At 38.4% G+C, this 15,158-nt stretch overlaps 3 protein-coding genes across 5 annotated transcripts in view; 1 reads left to right on the top strand and 2 right to left on the bottom strand.

Moving 5' to 3' along the window:
• Window positions 1-476: 476 nt before the first annotated feature.
• Window positions 477-6,872, bottom strand: etfa (electron transfer flavoprotein subunit alpha). Its single transcript, XM_034233625.1, has 12 exons — window positions 6,739-6,872; window positions 5,674-5,823; window positions 5,363-5,444; window positions 4,984-5,066; window positions 4,633-4,732; window positions 4,363-4,473; window positions 4,041-4,145; window positions 3,878-3,946; window positions 3,716-3,798; window positions 2,718-2,783; window positions 2,204-2,284; window positions 477-905 (listed from the first exon to the last, which is right to left on the bottom strand). Exons 1-12 carry the CDS (start codon window positions 6,775-6,777, stop codon window positions 870-872), a joined length of 1,005 nt encoding a protein of 334 aa, XP_034089516.1. The 5' UTR covers window positions 6,778-6,872; the 3' UTR covers window positions 477-869.
• A 1,154-nt stretch (window positions 6,873-8,026) lies between these two features.
• Window positions 8,027-12,856, top strand: isl2a (ISL LIM homeobox 2a). Of its 3 annotated transcripts, none has more exons than XM_034233608.1 (6): window positions 8,027-8,286; window positions 8,750-8,939; window positions 9,455-9,666; window positions 10,171-10,457; window positions 11,303-11,470; window positions 12,013-12,856. In XM_034233608.1, the coding sequence occupies exons 1-6, from the start codon at window positions 8,229-8,231 to the stop codon at window positions 12,127-12,129; spliced, it is 1,032 nt and encodes a 343-aa protein (XP_034089499.1). In that variant the 5' UTR covers window positions 8,027-8,228; the 3' UTR covers window positions 12,130-12,856. The 3 variants fall into 3 exon arrangements, with proteins under 3 accessions (XP_034089499.1, XP_034089498.1, XP_034089497.1); XM_034233607.1 differs by having other exon boundaries at window positions 8,028-8,286; window positions 9,452-9,666; XM_034233606.1 differs by having other exon boundaries at window positions 8,028-8,286; window positions 9,407-9,666.
• Window positions 12,857-14,050: 1,194 nt separating this feature from the next.
• The window catches only part of scaper (S-phase cyclin A-associated protein in the ER), a 61,968-nt gene continuing 60,860 nt past the window's right edge, over window positions 14,051-15,158 (bottom strand). Inside the window, 1 exon segment of the mRNA XM_034233601.1 lies at window positions 14,051-14,919. Within this exon segment, the coding sequence (XP_034089492.1) occupies window positions 14,822-14,919 (98 nt within the window). The 3' untranslated portion in view covers window positions 14,051-14,821.

The following is a 15,158-nucleotide window of genomic DNA, read 5'->3' as shown; positions in this document are numbered from 1 at the left end:
TGCAGGGTACATTGGATAAGTCTCAGCTTATTTCTAATCTTTGTCTTTCTATATTAGTCAACATTTGTATCTAAATTCTGGGAGTGTGGCAAATTTTGACTGGTGGGTCATTCAAGTGATTCCGTTTTTATCCAGGTACCATGACTGGGTTCAAACTACAGCATGTCCCACAAGCACCAAATGCATTATAAAGCTACCTGCAAATGACAGGTTTCATATCATTTAGGTCGAAAGTGTTTTATGATTCAAATGTTTGGAAGCTGTATACATATTTTAGAATGGGTTTATCACAGCCAAACATTGTGAAAGACTTGAAGTGGAGCCACATGAAAATTATAGCATGAACCTTCAAGATTTGCCTCTTAAATATTAAAACCAACCCTGTTTATTGTACTGTCAACAGGCCTTTTCTATCTTGATCGTGGGGAGAGGGCATTGCAAAATGAATCCAATAAAGACAAAAACATGACGAAAAGTTATTAGTTGTCAATTTAATACATTATTTTCCAAAAGCATCTCATTGAGTACACATCCTCTAGGCTAGCATGAAGCGCTACATCTTACAGTACGTCAGAGAGGCAAGCGTTCCCAAAGATGTCCTTTGCTGTACCAGAGAATTAAATACAAATTACAACATTTGTACTACCAATGGCATCAGACACCGCCCCAAGGTCAGTACAAGCTTATTTGTTGATATTAAACACATGTATATTATCGATAAAAACTGGCATTTATTTCTATACTGATAATTTGTGTCTGTTGCCAGTCAGAGGGAAGATGGTGAAAGTCTTTTTCTGAATGCAAACACTCACAACTTCAGGTATTTGTTAAGGCAGTGGCTATGTGATGGAAGTCTGACCGGTTCCTCCTCACTTGTCCAGAGCTTTAGTCATCTCAGGGACAGCCTGAAGAGAAAAAAGAGCAGAGGCTTAAATATAATATTTTAACAAACATTTACCTTGATATTATGGCAGGAGAAAACCTGGGATTCTTTCTGTAAAGTGTTTTACTGCTGGAGCTCGCTACAGTGCTGAAAAGTCCAATACAATGTGTGTAATTGTTCCGCTGTACTTTAAAACCAATGACTTGTAAAGTAAACTTGATAACACTGTTGACATATTTTAGGCATTGTTATACACTTCTGTTCTGAATTAACAACTGCTGAGACCAGTTGAGATATAGCCAGGCTTCACATGTGGGGATAAATGTTCTCCAGCACCTGCCATTTTCATCCCCAGCGTATTCAGCGATACAAGATTTATGACTTTATTAAACAAACCATCATGCACTTTTATACTAACGGTATACATGAGCAGCACACTGACTTTCATCTGAGATTTATCTAGCGGCTTCAAACATTTATCTCAGCGTTTGCAAGGTTGACAAATGCAGAGCAAGACTTTGCAGCGGAGGCATCTGGCCCATAAATGAACATGCTGTTTGAAGCAAGACAAATTCAAAAAGCCTTTCAAAGTAAACAATATAAGTATACAATTATTCAAATGTCTCTGCTTGTGAGTGGAGCAGCTTCAGAACTGAATCATCAGTCCCTGTCTGAGTTGTCTGAAGTATCAATTGTCTGTTTGGGGGGAAAAGTAGAGAGCCCATCCATTTTAATCAGCCGAGGAGTGATCACATGTAAGCTGATCTCACCCAGTAGGTCACAACTCTGCTGCCACTAGCTATTATTACTAATCACTTCTACAGAGTTTGTCAGGACACCTGTGCTGCTCATGATGCTGAGGGGATAAATAAAACATGACATGACCTGCTAGCTTTCACAAGCAGCACTGGACTCCAGTTGGTGTTGCCAACACTCCTGGCTCACTATCCTCAAGAACCAGCTGCATACAAGAAAGCTACTAAGCGTGTGAAATGTCTGGCAGGTAGAAGCTGAATACAAAACTAAAGCCATCTTCTGACTAACTATCGATCACTTTTTATAGCTTCTGAGGGGCTATTTGTTTTCATCTTCAAGCAGACTGTTCTCTGATCAATTCAAGAACTTAATAATTCAACAGTTTAGGGGTTGAATAAGGCATCCTGCTAAATGTATCAGTGAGAAAGCAACTGTAATACCCTCTGTCACTTTTGGCAATCAAAACACAGTAAGTCGTGGCAGAAGGTGCGTAAGCTGTTTTGACCGTTGTTTCCTAATGTTAGATCCTAGTGACATTACTGCAGCAGTATCAATCTCCTTTACCTTGAAAAGATCAGCGACCAAACCAAGGTCAGCCACCTGGAAAATGGGAGCCTCTGGGTCCTTGTTGATGGCAACAATAGTCTGAAGAAAAAGAAAAAACAGGATTAACAACATGATGGTCCAAAGTTAAAGCATAAGAACAAATATTACTTAATAAATATATTCAATTTTTATCAAAACAGCCCAACATTGGACATCATATTAAAGGGTATGACAACCAGAGTTATGTTTGATGCTGTGCTGCTGCCGTACTCATTGTTGTGTGACATTTACTTTAAATTACCCTATGCAATAACAATTCCTTTGGAGCAAGGCTACATCTGCTTTTACAAATTCTGACGAATGTCTGTGATCGATCAAGGAATTTAGGCTATTTGATATCATTCGTTTTCAGAAAGTCTACATCAAACGTCTGGGTTAAATAAATGGGGGGAAAAGCAGATCAAAGGAAAAAGCATAGGAAGAAGTGGTAAGAAATGGGAGGTTGGGGAACATGTGGCTCCAGTGACTTTACCTTGCTATCTTTCATTCCAGCCAGGTGTTGAATAGCTCCAGAGATACCGACAGCAATGTACAGCTCCTGAGGACACGAACAGAACACAACCAAACTAGTTTTACTCGCTTGTAGACATGGAGTGGGATCTCTGGCCTCTGGGAAAGGTTCATCTCAGAGCTGACGGACGGGTTAATGACCACGCTGTGTAATCTATCGGAGGGTCAGAGCTGGGGCGGGTGTGCAAAGGGTCAGCCGTCCCCATATCTCCCCTAAACTCACTGGGAAAACCATCTCTGCCATATTAATATTTCAGTGCTTATTTAATGTTGCAGCTGAAACCTCAGAAGAGCAGAGCATCAGTGTTTCAACACAATAGTGTCTTATGACTACAGAAATGACAACGAATCGGAAGATGTACCCTCTAACATCACTAGTTTATTGATAAATTCTACTTGAATCTGAAGAGGAGACGATCTTATATGCACAAATGTGAATCCTTTTGAGAAATTAAACAAGATTATAAAAGACATTTATTCAATTTAGCCGAATTCAACCAGCTTGTCATAACATTTGAAAAATCTAATTTGTGCAGTCTCGCCCGGTCTGAGTCTCTGAGCAGGCATCCTGTGCACTCTGCTGTAATGGAGCAGCTAAATCAGTTAGGGCTCTAAATGTGCCATCAAGTACATTTTCCAGGGCCTAATGTGTGGATAATCAGAGCTAGGGTAACCCGGCTGTATCGCATAATGGGAAGTTAACCTTTTAAAAAGGGCAGAGCAGCAACCCTGTTCATACTGAATTGCAAGCGTGCCGTGTGAAGGCAAAAAGGCATTTGTCTTAAGCAGGACACATTTGTCCACTCTGACCTGAGTTCAAGTGTTTCCTGCCTTTTAACATGATTGTAAAAAGGTGACTTCATATTTTGTTATTTAAAAATATACTGTGGATTATTTTTCTTGGCATGCTGTACAAGAGGAATACATTTGAATAAGCACTTCGGGGAAATAATAACTTACCGGCGCTACTATCTTGCCCGTCTGTCCAACCTGCATGTCATTGGGAACATACCCAGCATCCACTGCTGCTCTGGATGCACCAACTGGAATAGGAATAATATGCAGTTAAAACTTACATTTACTGAAAACTAATTAATAACACAAAATGAAAACCCCTTTTACCTGCAGCATTCATCTTGTCAGCAAGGTCATAAAGCAGCTGGAAGTTATCCCCACTCTTCAAGCCCCGTCCTGGGAAAGAAACACACCATGAGTCTACTTTGTAACGCCATCACAGAAAGTGGCTTTGCAAACAAATGGAGACGTTGCTTTTTCAGATTCCCACCTCCTGACACCACAACTTTGGCGCTGGTCAGATCTGGACGGTCGTTCTTTGTCAGACACTGCTCCAGCCACTCAGAAACTCCAGCGGGAGGAGGACAGGTAACTACTGTTAAGGGATACAAGTATCAGAAATGACGATGAGGAACGCTGTATTAAAATATATATATTGTAATGAGAAAAAAAAATAACATTTGTAGTTCCTGTATCTTTTTAATCATTTTTAAATCAAAATGAAACCTATAGCAATACTTCAACATTCATAACAATCATTTCTTTACATGAATGTCTCAGAGGTCTGCGAGTGAATCTATAAGTTACGGTACCATCTGCAGATGTAGCACTTCCTCCCTCTGTTGAAGCGGCCTCAAAGGATGTCCCTCTGACGGTGAAGATCTTGATCGACTCATTGCATTTCACAGTGCAGAGAGCATTTCCTATATAAATCAAGATAGTAGAAGCACCAACAAATAATCAATGAAAGCCTTTCGAGCTTATTTGTGTCATATCAAGGCTGTATCAAATCCAGCTAACATGTCGCATGTCAAGGTTACACAAAACATGTGTTAGTTCTTTACCATTATGAAAGGTCTTACCAGCATAAATGGCTCTGACAAAGGTGTCTGGAGACTTGATCTCAATGATATCTGAAATTGGAGCAACATCCAACTTGGCAGCCACTCTGGGGAGCAGGTTCTGCAGAACAAAAGGGTGAGTAAGCAGGGAAGTACGCACTGATCAAACTGGTTGGAGACTTAATGGAAGTTAGATGAACGGACAGTTTTTTTGGAATGGAGGATATCTTTGCGAAATTAGCATATTTAAAGCAGAGGCTCTCTTTTTTTTTGTAGAACAGAAGCTCATCTTGACTGGGCAATAAGAGAAGAACATTGATTTAAGCTTTTCAAAACTAAGATATGCAGGTACTGTCCTTGTCCTTGTCTTACCTTTCCGAAGGCAGATGCTCCAGCACAGATGTGGGTGAAATTGAATTGCTTCTGTGTTTGCAGGATAAGTGGAGTTAACTCCTCTGAGGAAGAAAAGAAAACCAGACAGCTGACACTAAATCACGTATCAGGTGCCTTTGACCGCAGCGGTGCCAGTACAGTCCAGCTTTAACATATGAGCACGGGTCTCCTCTCCCTTGGTAACTACTGCCAAGATGCCCTTGAGCAAGCCAAGCACTACATCATCTAGCTGTGAATAAGTCAGAGTGCAAATATGAAGCAGCTTGTTGCGCAAAACAACAACAGAAATGTGTAATATATATTTAGCTCTGTGAGGTTGAATAAACAGTAGGCATCAAGTTTCTTGTTTGTTACATACCTGGCAGGGAACCTTTGTACGAGTCATGTTGGGCAACCAGAATCTTCTGCACACCTTGTACTTTGCTCACTTGCTCTACAACCTGAAAACACAGAAAATCTGATGTATCTATATTTCCTTGCTCTATATTATCTTCTTCTCTTTAAGCATGTTCAACATGCACTTTATAAATTATTTACTATACGGTGTCTTTATTTATCAGAATGTTTTTTGCATTACTATATTACTGCAGTTTGGTGAACGTCCAAATGATTTCAAATACAAAAGGTTTCTTGATCCTTAAGCCAGTCAATAAACAAAGCTTTGCCTACCTGGGCACAGTTTGTTCCAGCCACCAGACAGGTTACCTCTCCGCCCAGCTTACTGGCAGCAGTGATGGCATTTAGTGTAATCGGGGTCAGCGTGTCATTGTTGTGCTCTGCGACCACCAAGGTGCTTTGAAACCTTTGGAGGACACCAGTCTGTTGGAGAAAAGGGGCAACATTTCATTTCATTTCATATATTCCCCATTAGCTGAACCAAAGATGAAATGGTACTGCCTTATTTAAGACGCATACTGTACACACATGCAAAATTGTTCATAAAAATGGACCAGACTAGAGTTGAACAATTAATTAGGGTTAACAAATGAAAACATGTTTTTCTTAATAGAAATATTTTTGATAATGTATTATTTAAATATTAAAAGTAATGTCCTCTGTACTGCTTAATCATTGTGTCCACATGTATTCATTTGTTTGTATTGTAATATCAACCAGTCCTGTGATTAATTGTATATATATTATTGTAGTGCCAGTCTACAGCTGCAGACTGTCGAAGTAAAACGGGATAGTACCAGCCTCATCTGGACAGGACACTCACTTTATGAAGGTCATTCAAATGAAGTTACACAACAAGAAAAAACCTAAAAAGTAACACATACGAAATTCTCTATAAACCTATTCAATATTGATATATGTCTCATTGAGATTGCATTAAATCTGGTATCAACGATCCCTACTGCGTCAATGACAGTTGAACCCTTTCGTAACTGCTGTTTATCGACAGGTTTCATAACTGCGAGAGTAGCTATGCTAACACCAGCTAGCGCTAGCTCAACACAGAAAGCTCGTTTATATAATTAAGATTTTACAAGGTTTATGCAATGTTGTTGTCAGAATAAGTCAAACAACGCTGTCACACACGTATATAAAATAAAACCACCGTTTGAGAGACAAACATGTTTTGCGTAATGTGTTAATTAGCTAGCAAGCTAGCAGTGACTGCAAAATAACAAGCAAGCAGAGTGGCATGTTTCAAGATCTTTGTCTGTTTAAAGTTGATAGATCAATACAATATATGTGTAAGTTATAAATGTATAACTGTCATACTCTTACCAGCTGTTTTAGACTTGTTCTGTTGAAAGCTCTGTTCATCTTGGACCCTTCAGATGCTCCTCAGTGCTGCTGCAGGAACAAAACTGTGTTAAAGGTGATCTGACGTTTCCAACGAGTTGTCGCGAGATTAAGACACACTTCCGGTCAGGTTAAAAAATAAAAACATTGCTAAAGTGTAAATTAAAAAGACATTTTATTTTTTAATTAGGCTACCAATAAACATATAAACACAATAAAGCCCATGTCCCAAAGAGTGCTGTGAGCTTTTTAATTACAATAATTTTCATTTTTAAATCTTCCAATATTACATTTTCATTTTGTAAAAACAAGGCCTTCACTTAGGCTTAAAACATGTTTATTCAATCATTATTAGGCTACTAGAGAATTATTTACAATAGCCTACCTAAATGAAAGGTTTTTTGGTATGTTAGATATAATAGTGACTTGAAACGCAAACCGTGAGTGAATTAGGGATAAAGGCAGAGGAAACAAGTAGCCAAAATACACAAAAACCAGCCCATATGACCGCTATTTATTATTGTTATCATTATCAGATTATACAAATAAGGTTTACTAATTTATCGATAAAGTAGACTATAGGCAAAAAAAAACTACCCTTTTCTTAGTGCCTTTTATTGATCGGGTCTGTGGACCCAAGATCTCAGTTTCATCCAGTAGAGGGCTCCCTCTAGTAGGGTGAGGTTATTGGTTATCAATTAAAGCCAGTTAAACAAAACAAAAACAAATAGATTGATTAAAAAGATTTTACATTAAACAATTAACAATTCCCCCCCCCCCCCCCCCCCACCACCAAAAAAATAATAACTATAATAATAATAATAATAATAATACAAATATATTACAATCTATATCATTTATGTCCTAAACTAAATCCTAACCAGTAAAACATTGTCTTCAATGTATTTGGGGATGGATCAATTCATGATGTTTTTATAAAGACCATTCTTTTAAAACTAAGAAACTCACAAAATAAACAGTAGGCCTAATAAAAAAATAGGATACTAAGTTGATCCATAAAAAAACACGAATAAGAGCCCATAAATAAATATTATTATTATAAAAAACGTGATATAAGACAATAACAATAACTAACACGTTATGTTACAGTAAGTCGATAACAAATTATGCTGTGAGCAACAAACGGCGAAATTGCTCTTAAAGTAATAGAGATGTGTCGCAGGGCTGCTGGACAAAAAGATAACAAAAAAAACAACAACAACAAAAATTCTCCCAGCCAGTCCAAAGAGTCAACATGAAAAAAGAGCAGGGGTCCTGGAGGAGATTTGCATGGCACCCTCTCCCTGGACCAACAGCGGTCCAGGTCTGCAGACGTCACTGGTCGATGATCTTTGTTTTCTCCCCACCTCTCGGTGGAGGAATACAAGTTTCTCATCCAGCCAGGGACGGGACGGTCTCCTCTGCCGTTCTTCTCCTCCATCTGTCGGCTTGCACTGGGCTATTTCTCTTGTATGGTGGATATCCTGCTCAATACTTCTTTCTTGGATGATATGGGGGATCATTCAAAAAGTAAGTTACTCGTCATTCCCTCCTTTTACTGCCATTCTGGGGTTCTGTTGTCAGTTTTTAGTATGCTTTTTAAGACACATCCGGCGTGTTTCTTGACTTTGAAGATTAATTGCACGATTAATTTCGTCATTTGCAGGATAATACCTGAACCTTAGGCGTGTTCAACTGGGTGTCTTAACGAAAAATCAATCTAATTTTCATATAACAATCATTACAGAAACTTATAGTATCTGTTCGTGCGTTTTAAGTGACACATGCCGTATGTTACTGGTGATATTTTTAGCTCCTGTGACTCTTTCTATAATAATTCTGTAATATTCCTGGAAATACCCACATAGCATATGTATATGACACACGCAGCATTTTTTCCCCCTAATGTGAAGGGGTAAAAGGGGTTTAACAGGGATGTCATGGGGATTAAAACAGTGCGCACAGTGTTGCATTAACGCCTTCCCCTCCGCAGAGAAGTCGGGAATCGCAATGTGTGTGGGCTGTGGAAGTCAGATACACGACCAGTACATCCTGAGAGTCTCCCCGGACCTGGAGTGGCATGCAGCCTGCCTCAAGTGTGCAGAGTGCAGCCAGTACCTGGACGAGACCTGCACTTGCTTCGTCCGGGACGGAAAGACTTACTGTAAAAGAGATTATGCAAGGTAATGCAGCATTTACATAATGTTCAGAAAGAGAAAAGAAAAGAGAAAGTTGGGGATTAAAGGGAGCAATTTAGAAGAAATTCAATATTATTATTATCCTATAATGCTTGATTAAACTCCTAAACTCCTAAACTCCTGATCTTTTTGTATTTTTTAAATATTTATGTTGCATTGTTGGAGGAATCTGTGACTTAATATGTGTATTGCACAACTTCACTATAGCTGTGTATATGTCATTAAACCTTTTTTAACCTTTAATAATACTGCAAATATGGTGTGCTAATGAAATTGTGTATGTTGGACCTGAATTAGATTTGTGTTGCAGGCATTCCGATTAATATTATTTATTTCTGTCAAGTTCACAGCTGTTTAAGCTTTTGTTAATGGGCAGAGATCGAAATCAGATTCCTTTAATTCAACAACTTTTAGGGCTATGAGACCAACACAGTCTCCTTGGTCCTTTTCAGGTTATTTGGCATCAAATGTGCAAAGTGTAACATGGGCTTCTGCAGCAGCGACCTGGTGATGAGAGCTCGGGATAACGTGTATCACATGGAGTGTTTTCGGTGCTCGGTGTGCAGCCGTCACCTCCTGCCGGGGGACGAGTTCTCTCTGCGGGACGATGAGCTTCTGTGCCGGGCGGATCACGGCTTGCTGGTGGAGCGGGCCTCTGCAGGCAGCCCGCTGAGCCCGGGGAGCGTCCACAGCCGACCATTGCACATCTCCGGTAGGAAACACACCGTTTATTATTAATCACAAATAGTGTACGAAAATCACCTGGAAAGGCCTACACGTGTGCATTATTAGTAATATTATTATTATTATTGGCAATAGGCTACTATTATTATTTTTATTATTCTACTGCTTAACTTTGTTGAAAACGTTTTTTTGAAGAAAGTCCACTAAAGAATATTTGGTTTGGGCATTAATGTTTCATATCACGTGTTATAATTTTGGTTCTGACATAAATGATGACAATTATTTATATATTTATTATATTTTCTATATAGATCCTCTGTATTGTTGCATATGGAAGGCCTATATAGGCTACAGTTTGTGTAGGCCTACAACGTTTTATGGGTGTAGTCTTATAATAGCTTGGCATTTAAAAGCTAATATTTCTATAATTGCAGATGGTAATTTGTTTCTTTAATTTCGTGTTTCTATATTTTTGTTGTATTTATTTTCTAACTATTTTAAGTATCTAATACAAAAGAATATTTTCCTTCAGAACCAGTGTCAGTCCGGCATCCTCCTCATCACCGGAACCACGGCCACAACAAGACTGAGAAGACGACCCGGATCCGGACGGTGCTGAACGAGAAGCAGCTCCACACCCTGCGGACCTGCTACAACGCCAACCCGCGACCGGACGCTCTGATGAAGGAGCAGCTGGTGGAGATGACCAGCCTGAGCCCCAGGGTGATCCGGGTCTGGTTCCAGAACAAGCGCTGCAAAGACAAGAAGAGGACCATCCTGATGAAGCATCTGCAATCACAGCACCACAGCGAGAAAACCGTGAGTAATGTTATGCATTTTCTTTTTTTATTGAATTATTATGCTATTCCACAACCCAATGTATTTGGCAACTCCTGCTTATTAGGCTTTATTTTCTGAAGGCTATACTGTTAAATTGCCCAGCTAAACGTGATTAATTGGGTAAAAACATGGGAAACTCAATACAAGTTGTGTGAATGATCAGGCAACCGAATAATGTACATATGCAATCTTATTGTCACACCTCTGCTGGATAAATTAAAGAAGGGAATCATTTTTAAAAGATTATGTTGTTATAGATAACAATTTGATTTAATTGAATATTTAAAAATCCTACATAAACACAGACTGTTAATTGTGAGAAAGGATATGACTCTATAAGAATAACATGTAAAACAAACACTGTTGTTTTGACGTCATTTGATATACAATTTTAATTTTAAATATACAGGTTTTAGCCTTTATTTTTCATAAATCAGAAAATAATGGTAAATTGTGAATTATTTTTAAATAGAAAATAAATGTACATTACATACATTGGAAGAAACAACATCCATTGTATCATATTAACTACTGCAGAATTAGATATGCCATTTTAAAGGCAAATTAAAACATTTAAAAAATGTAAAATACAAATGGCTGATTTTAGAATGCATTTCTACATAGGCCTACTTGTAACAAAGAAGTTACATCCTATCTGCATTTTTTGTTTGTTTTTGCTCATAATTCTTAAATGTCAAAAATTATGCTATTTATTTCTGTAGTGGCTGCAGAGCAGAACATATTTAACCCGAAGTGGCTTTACACCAGACTGCATCATTGGCTAATATTTGGGGCGAACTAAGTGTTTTTCGTTCTTCTTGCAGAACCTGCAGGGCATGACAGGCACCCCCCTGGTGGCAGGCAGTCCGATCCGGCACGACAACAGCGTGCAGGGGAATCCTGTGGAGGTGCAGACCTACCAGCCCCCCTGGAAGACCCTCAGCGACTTCGCCCTGCAGAGCGACCTGGACCAGCCCGCCTTCCAACAGCTGGTATGGGATTACATTTAACACATTCTGATTAAATAAAATGATAGGCTGTTTAAAATCATACAAAGGGACTGCTAAATTCACATTCAGAAAAATAAATAGAAGAGTTTTAAAACTGAATTAAAAAATAAGACTGTTTAACTTGTTTCTTTAATTAAGACGTTTTGAAACGCTGATGATGTCCTTCATTTCGTTTAAAAACAATGCTTGGATAATTTAGTAATATTGACGCCTTTGATTTCAAGTGCAAACCATAAAAAAAGCTGTAGGCCTATGTGTAGGACTCCTGTGAGGTCAGTTGATATGATGATACGGTAAAGTCTATATTTGTTTTGATAGATCGGTCTGATATTTTGTGAAAAAAAAGAAAACCATATAAATGTAAAGAAAATATAGACAAGGCTAACTTCAATACAAGTCCTGGTCATGAGCAAATTCACATGAGTGTGGCAAGTGAGAATACAACAATCTGTTTAAAAAAAGAAAGTAAAATATGTATTGTTGTTGATCTGACTAGACCTGACTTCCGTTACTTCCTCTGGCAGGTGTCATTTTCTGAGTCGGGCTCTCTGGGCAACTCCTCGGGCAGTGATGTGACCTCTCTCTCGTCTCAGTTACCGGACACACCGAACAGCATGGTGCCGAGTCCCGTGGACACGTGAAGAGGCCTCGAGGTCAGCTGGAGCCGCCGAGCGCGCACCCGCGTCCTCTGCATGGGGACGCGCAGAGACCTCTGTGACATTCAATCAAAGAAAAACGAATTAAAGGACCAGGATGGATTATGCTGCAGGATACATTCATGTGACGACCGGAGGATTGGAGGACTATTCCCTTTACATTTAACCGTTTAAGCTCATTGTGTTGCTCAAGGACACTTCGGCAGGACACACGGCTGTTGATGGACTTAATGGGCTTCTAGTTATGGGACATTTTACCATAATGCCAATACCTGAACTGGCCAAAGCGTGGTGAATATTTTACGGGATTCAAACACGTGAGCCTGTATTGGACGTCCTAAGGTTACATTGTGTTTATACAAACTGTGTAGATGTGCATGATTTGTAAGTTTCAATATCGTCTCTTGTAAATTAATGAAACAGAAAATAAGTTATTATTATTATTTATTATGAAGACAGACATAGCCCGAGCTTATCAATAAAACCATAGTTTCAAATGATGATTGCATGCAAATTCAATTTGTTTCGTAAAACTGAAGATTTCTTTTAAATAGGCTAAATGAATCATTTTAAAGGTCAATGGAAACTGCTGCTTATAATGCTTGACACTGTTTGAGTTGGAGGTTAGAGTTGAAATAGCTTCCCAGCTTCTGTACTACAATTCAACATTTTACAAGGGCTAAAACGTATACAAATAAATACTTAAACTCAAGCTATATTTCAGCATTTTTGGATGCTCTTCTGTCAGCTTCAGGTCACAAACCCTGAGGTGGCAGTAAAGAAGCTCAGCTTATATTTAGGCCTGCTCAGTTTCTGAGCCAAGTGGATCAGTGACTGATGGCTGACAAGATATTATTAAGCTTTTGGCCCCTCTGTCATAGGTCACTGAATTAGACGCGACAGACTGAGGTATGAATACGCATCATCACAACATCTTCCTTACAAAATAAAATAGAAGATCATGGCGTTAAAACAAACATTTAAATCAATATGCATAATGCGGTTTTCCTGTAATGGTGATACAACGATCAAATGTTTCTTATTTAGACAAATGTCACAGTATCATACCGACCTGGGGCTTATGGTTACACGTCTAGACAGAGGAGAGGCAGCGGGGCCGCTTATCTGCTGCTGGCATCACCTGCAGGATACACTGAATGGACCCAAAACAAAGCGCGCAGCCGCGAGAGGGGACTCCCAGCCCGCGGACGCATCCTGGCGTGTCTTCAGTTTATTTTCATTCCAGTAGGAATCCTGACCGGCAAATAGCCGCTGGACAAAAGAGCATGCAGGTCAAGCCGGGACTGACACACTACACCTCAACAATTTGTTTGGGAGGATCGGCTTTTATCAGTTGAAGGAAGTAGAGTCTCATTGAAAGTCAAAATCCTGTTAAGGCTTTAAGACATGCTAATAATTATATCTTCTAAAACAGCTACATTTAAGAAGATAATGTGAATTTGAAACGTAGGCTACCTAACAGGGTTATCTAACTGCCCCCAAATATTACATTATATATGCTCACTATACATTTCAAAATAAAACACAACATTTAAACATGTAAGGAATATTCATTTTCAACACCTTCCACATATTTAACATCAACACTGACTTCAAATTTGAACTGGGCAAGCTGGAATGAATGCTTCAGCGGTTTCACACTGCAATGCAAGGCAAGTTTTTTTTTTAAATTAGAGTTATTTTCTATCTTATTTCTTAAGCCTTATTTTGCTAATCTCTATATGTTAAATACACCAATCAATTTACTTTCAATAAATCAGTGCAAGGCAAGTACAGAGGAAGACTGCCTCCTTTTACATTTCACACCATTTTTGATGAAGTCACATTCTCTGACATTAAACAAAGCATTGTTTGTATGCAAGTATCTATCAAATCATAGACCAAATAAGGACATCTTCTTTCATTTAATTGAGGGTTATAAAATACATAAATACAAGACCAACCACCGAGTCTTAATAGTTTTTAACTCAATGGTCAAATACACTTTGTACAGTTCACACAGTAAAATCAAAGAACAATACATAGCCATAATATTTTTATTTTGCATGATTAAGTCAATAAATTATATTAATTTGCATGTGCCTCCTAACAGAGAAATATAACAAATATAACTCATAACACAAGTTTGTAATAAAGGCAGGCCAGGTACAGTAACTTTGAACCGGCATTAATGTACGAAGACAACAAAATAACATTCTGGCCATTCACATTCAAACATGAGACAAATACAATAATGAACACAAACAGTATTAATGAAAACACTTGGCATATTATAAATTACAGTATAAGTAAATGTTTCAGGTTTAACTGCTTGGAAAACACATCAATTTCTATCTACAACAGAAACAAAGAGAAAACAGACGAGTCGTTTAGACATTAAATGAAAAAGATGTGCATGTGTTCTAACTGCAAAGAACAACAATACATTTTGTGCAAATTTCTCATAAACTCCAATCTGATTTCCAATAAATCAAAACACAGCCACACACTGAGGATAAGGCTTCACAATCTTAATGTTTGAAGAACATATGAGAACATATAACTAGTGTGCAGACTTTAGGTGAGGAACAAAAAAACGTAACCAATTTCACATCTCACGTTTCTTTAGAAGTGTTTATACTGCGCTTATCCATCTTGAGGACAGTGTGCATCTCCATCACTCTTCCTGTTTCTTGAAAAAAAACTGCAGTGCCGAGTCCCACTGATCTCTTGGAAAGCGGTTGGACAACTCACAGTAATCCAGCTGCTGGGAAACTTTGCACACACAGAGAAGAACAGCTTCATTATACTGGGCAGACAACCTATTAAAACTAGCAAGAATCAGGATTTCATTCAAATAAAAGACATTAATCACAAAGAAATGTACAAAGAAATACGTTTATCTTAATATTAGAATATGGGAAACCTACATGCCTGTTTGGCATGTATCATCAAATATATAAAATGAATACAATATAACATTTTTGGTTATGCATTTGATATTTATCAAAATA

This window comes from Gymnodraco acuticeps, unplaced genomic scaffold, assembly GCF_902827175.1.
Source record: "Gymnodraco acuticeps unplaced genomic scaffold, fGymAcu1.1, whole genome shotgun sequence".
Classification (NCBI taxonomy): domain Eukaryota; kingdom Metazoa; phylum Chordata; class Actinopteri; order Perciformes; family Bathydraconidae; genus Gymnodraco; species Gymnodraco acuticeps.
Note: the sequence above shows the minus strand (reverse complement) of the source record. Positions and strands in the feature narration are given on the sequence as shown.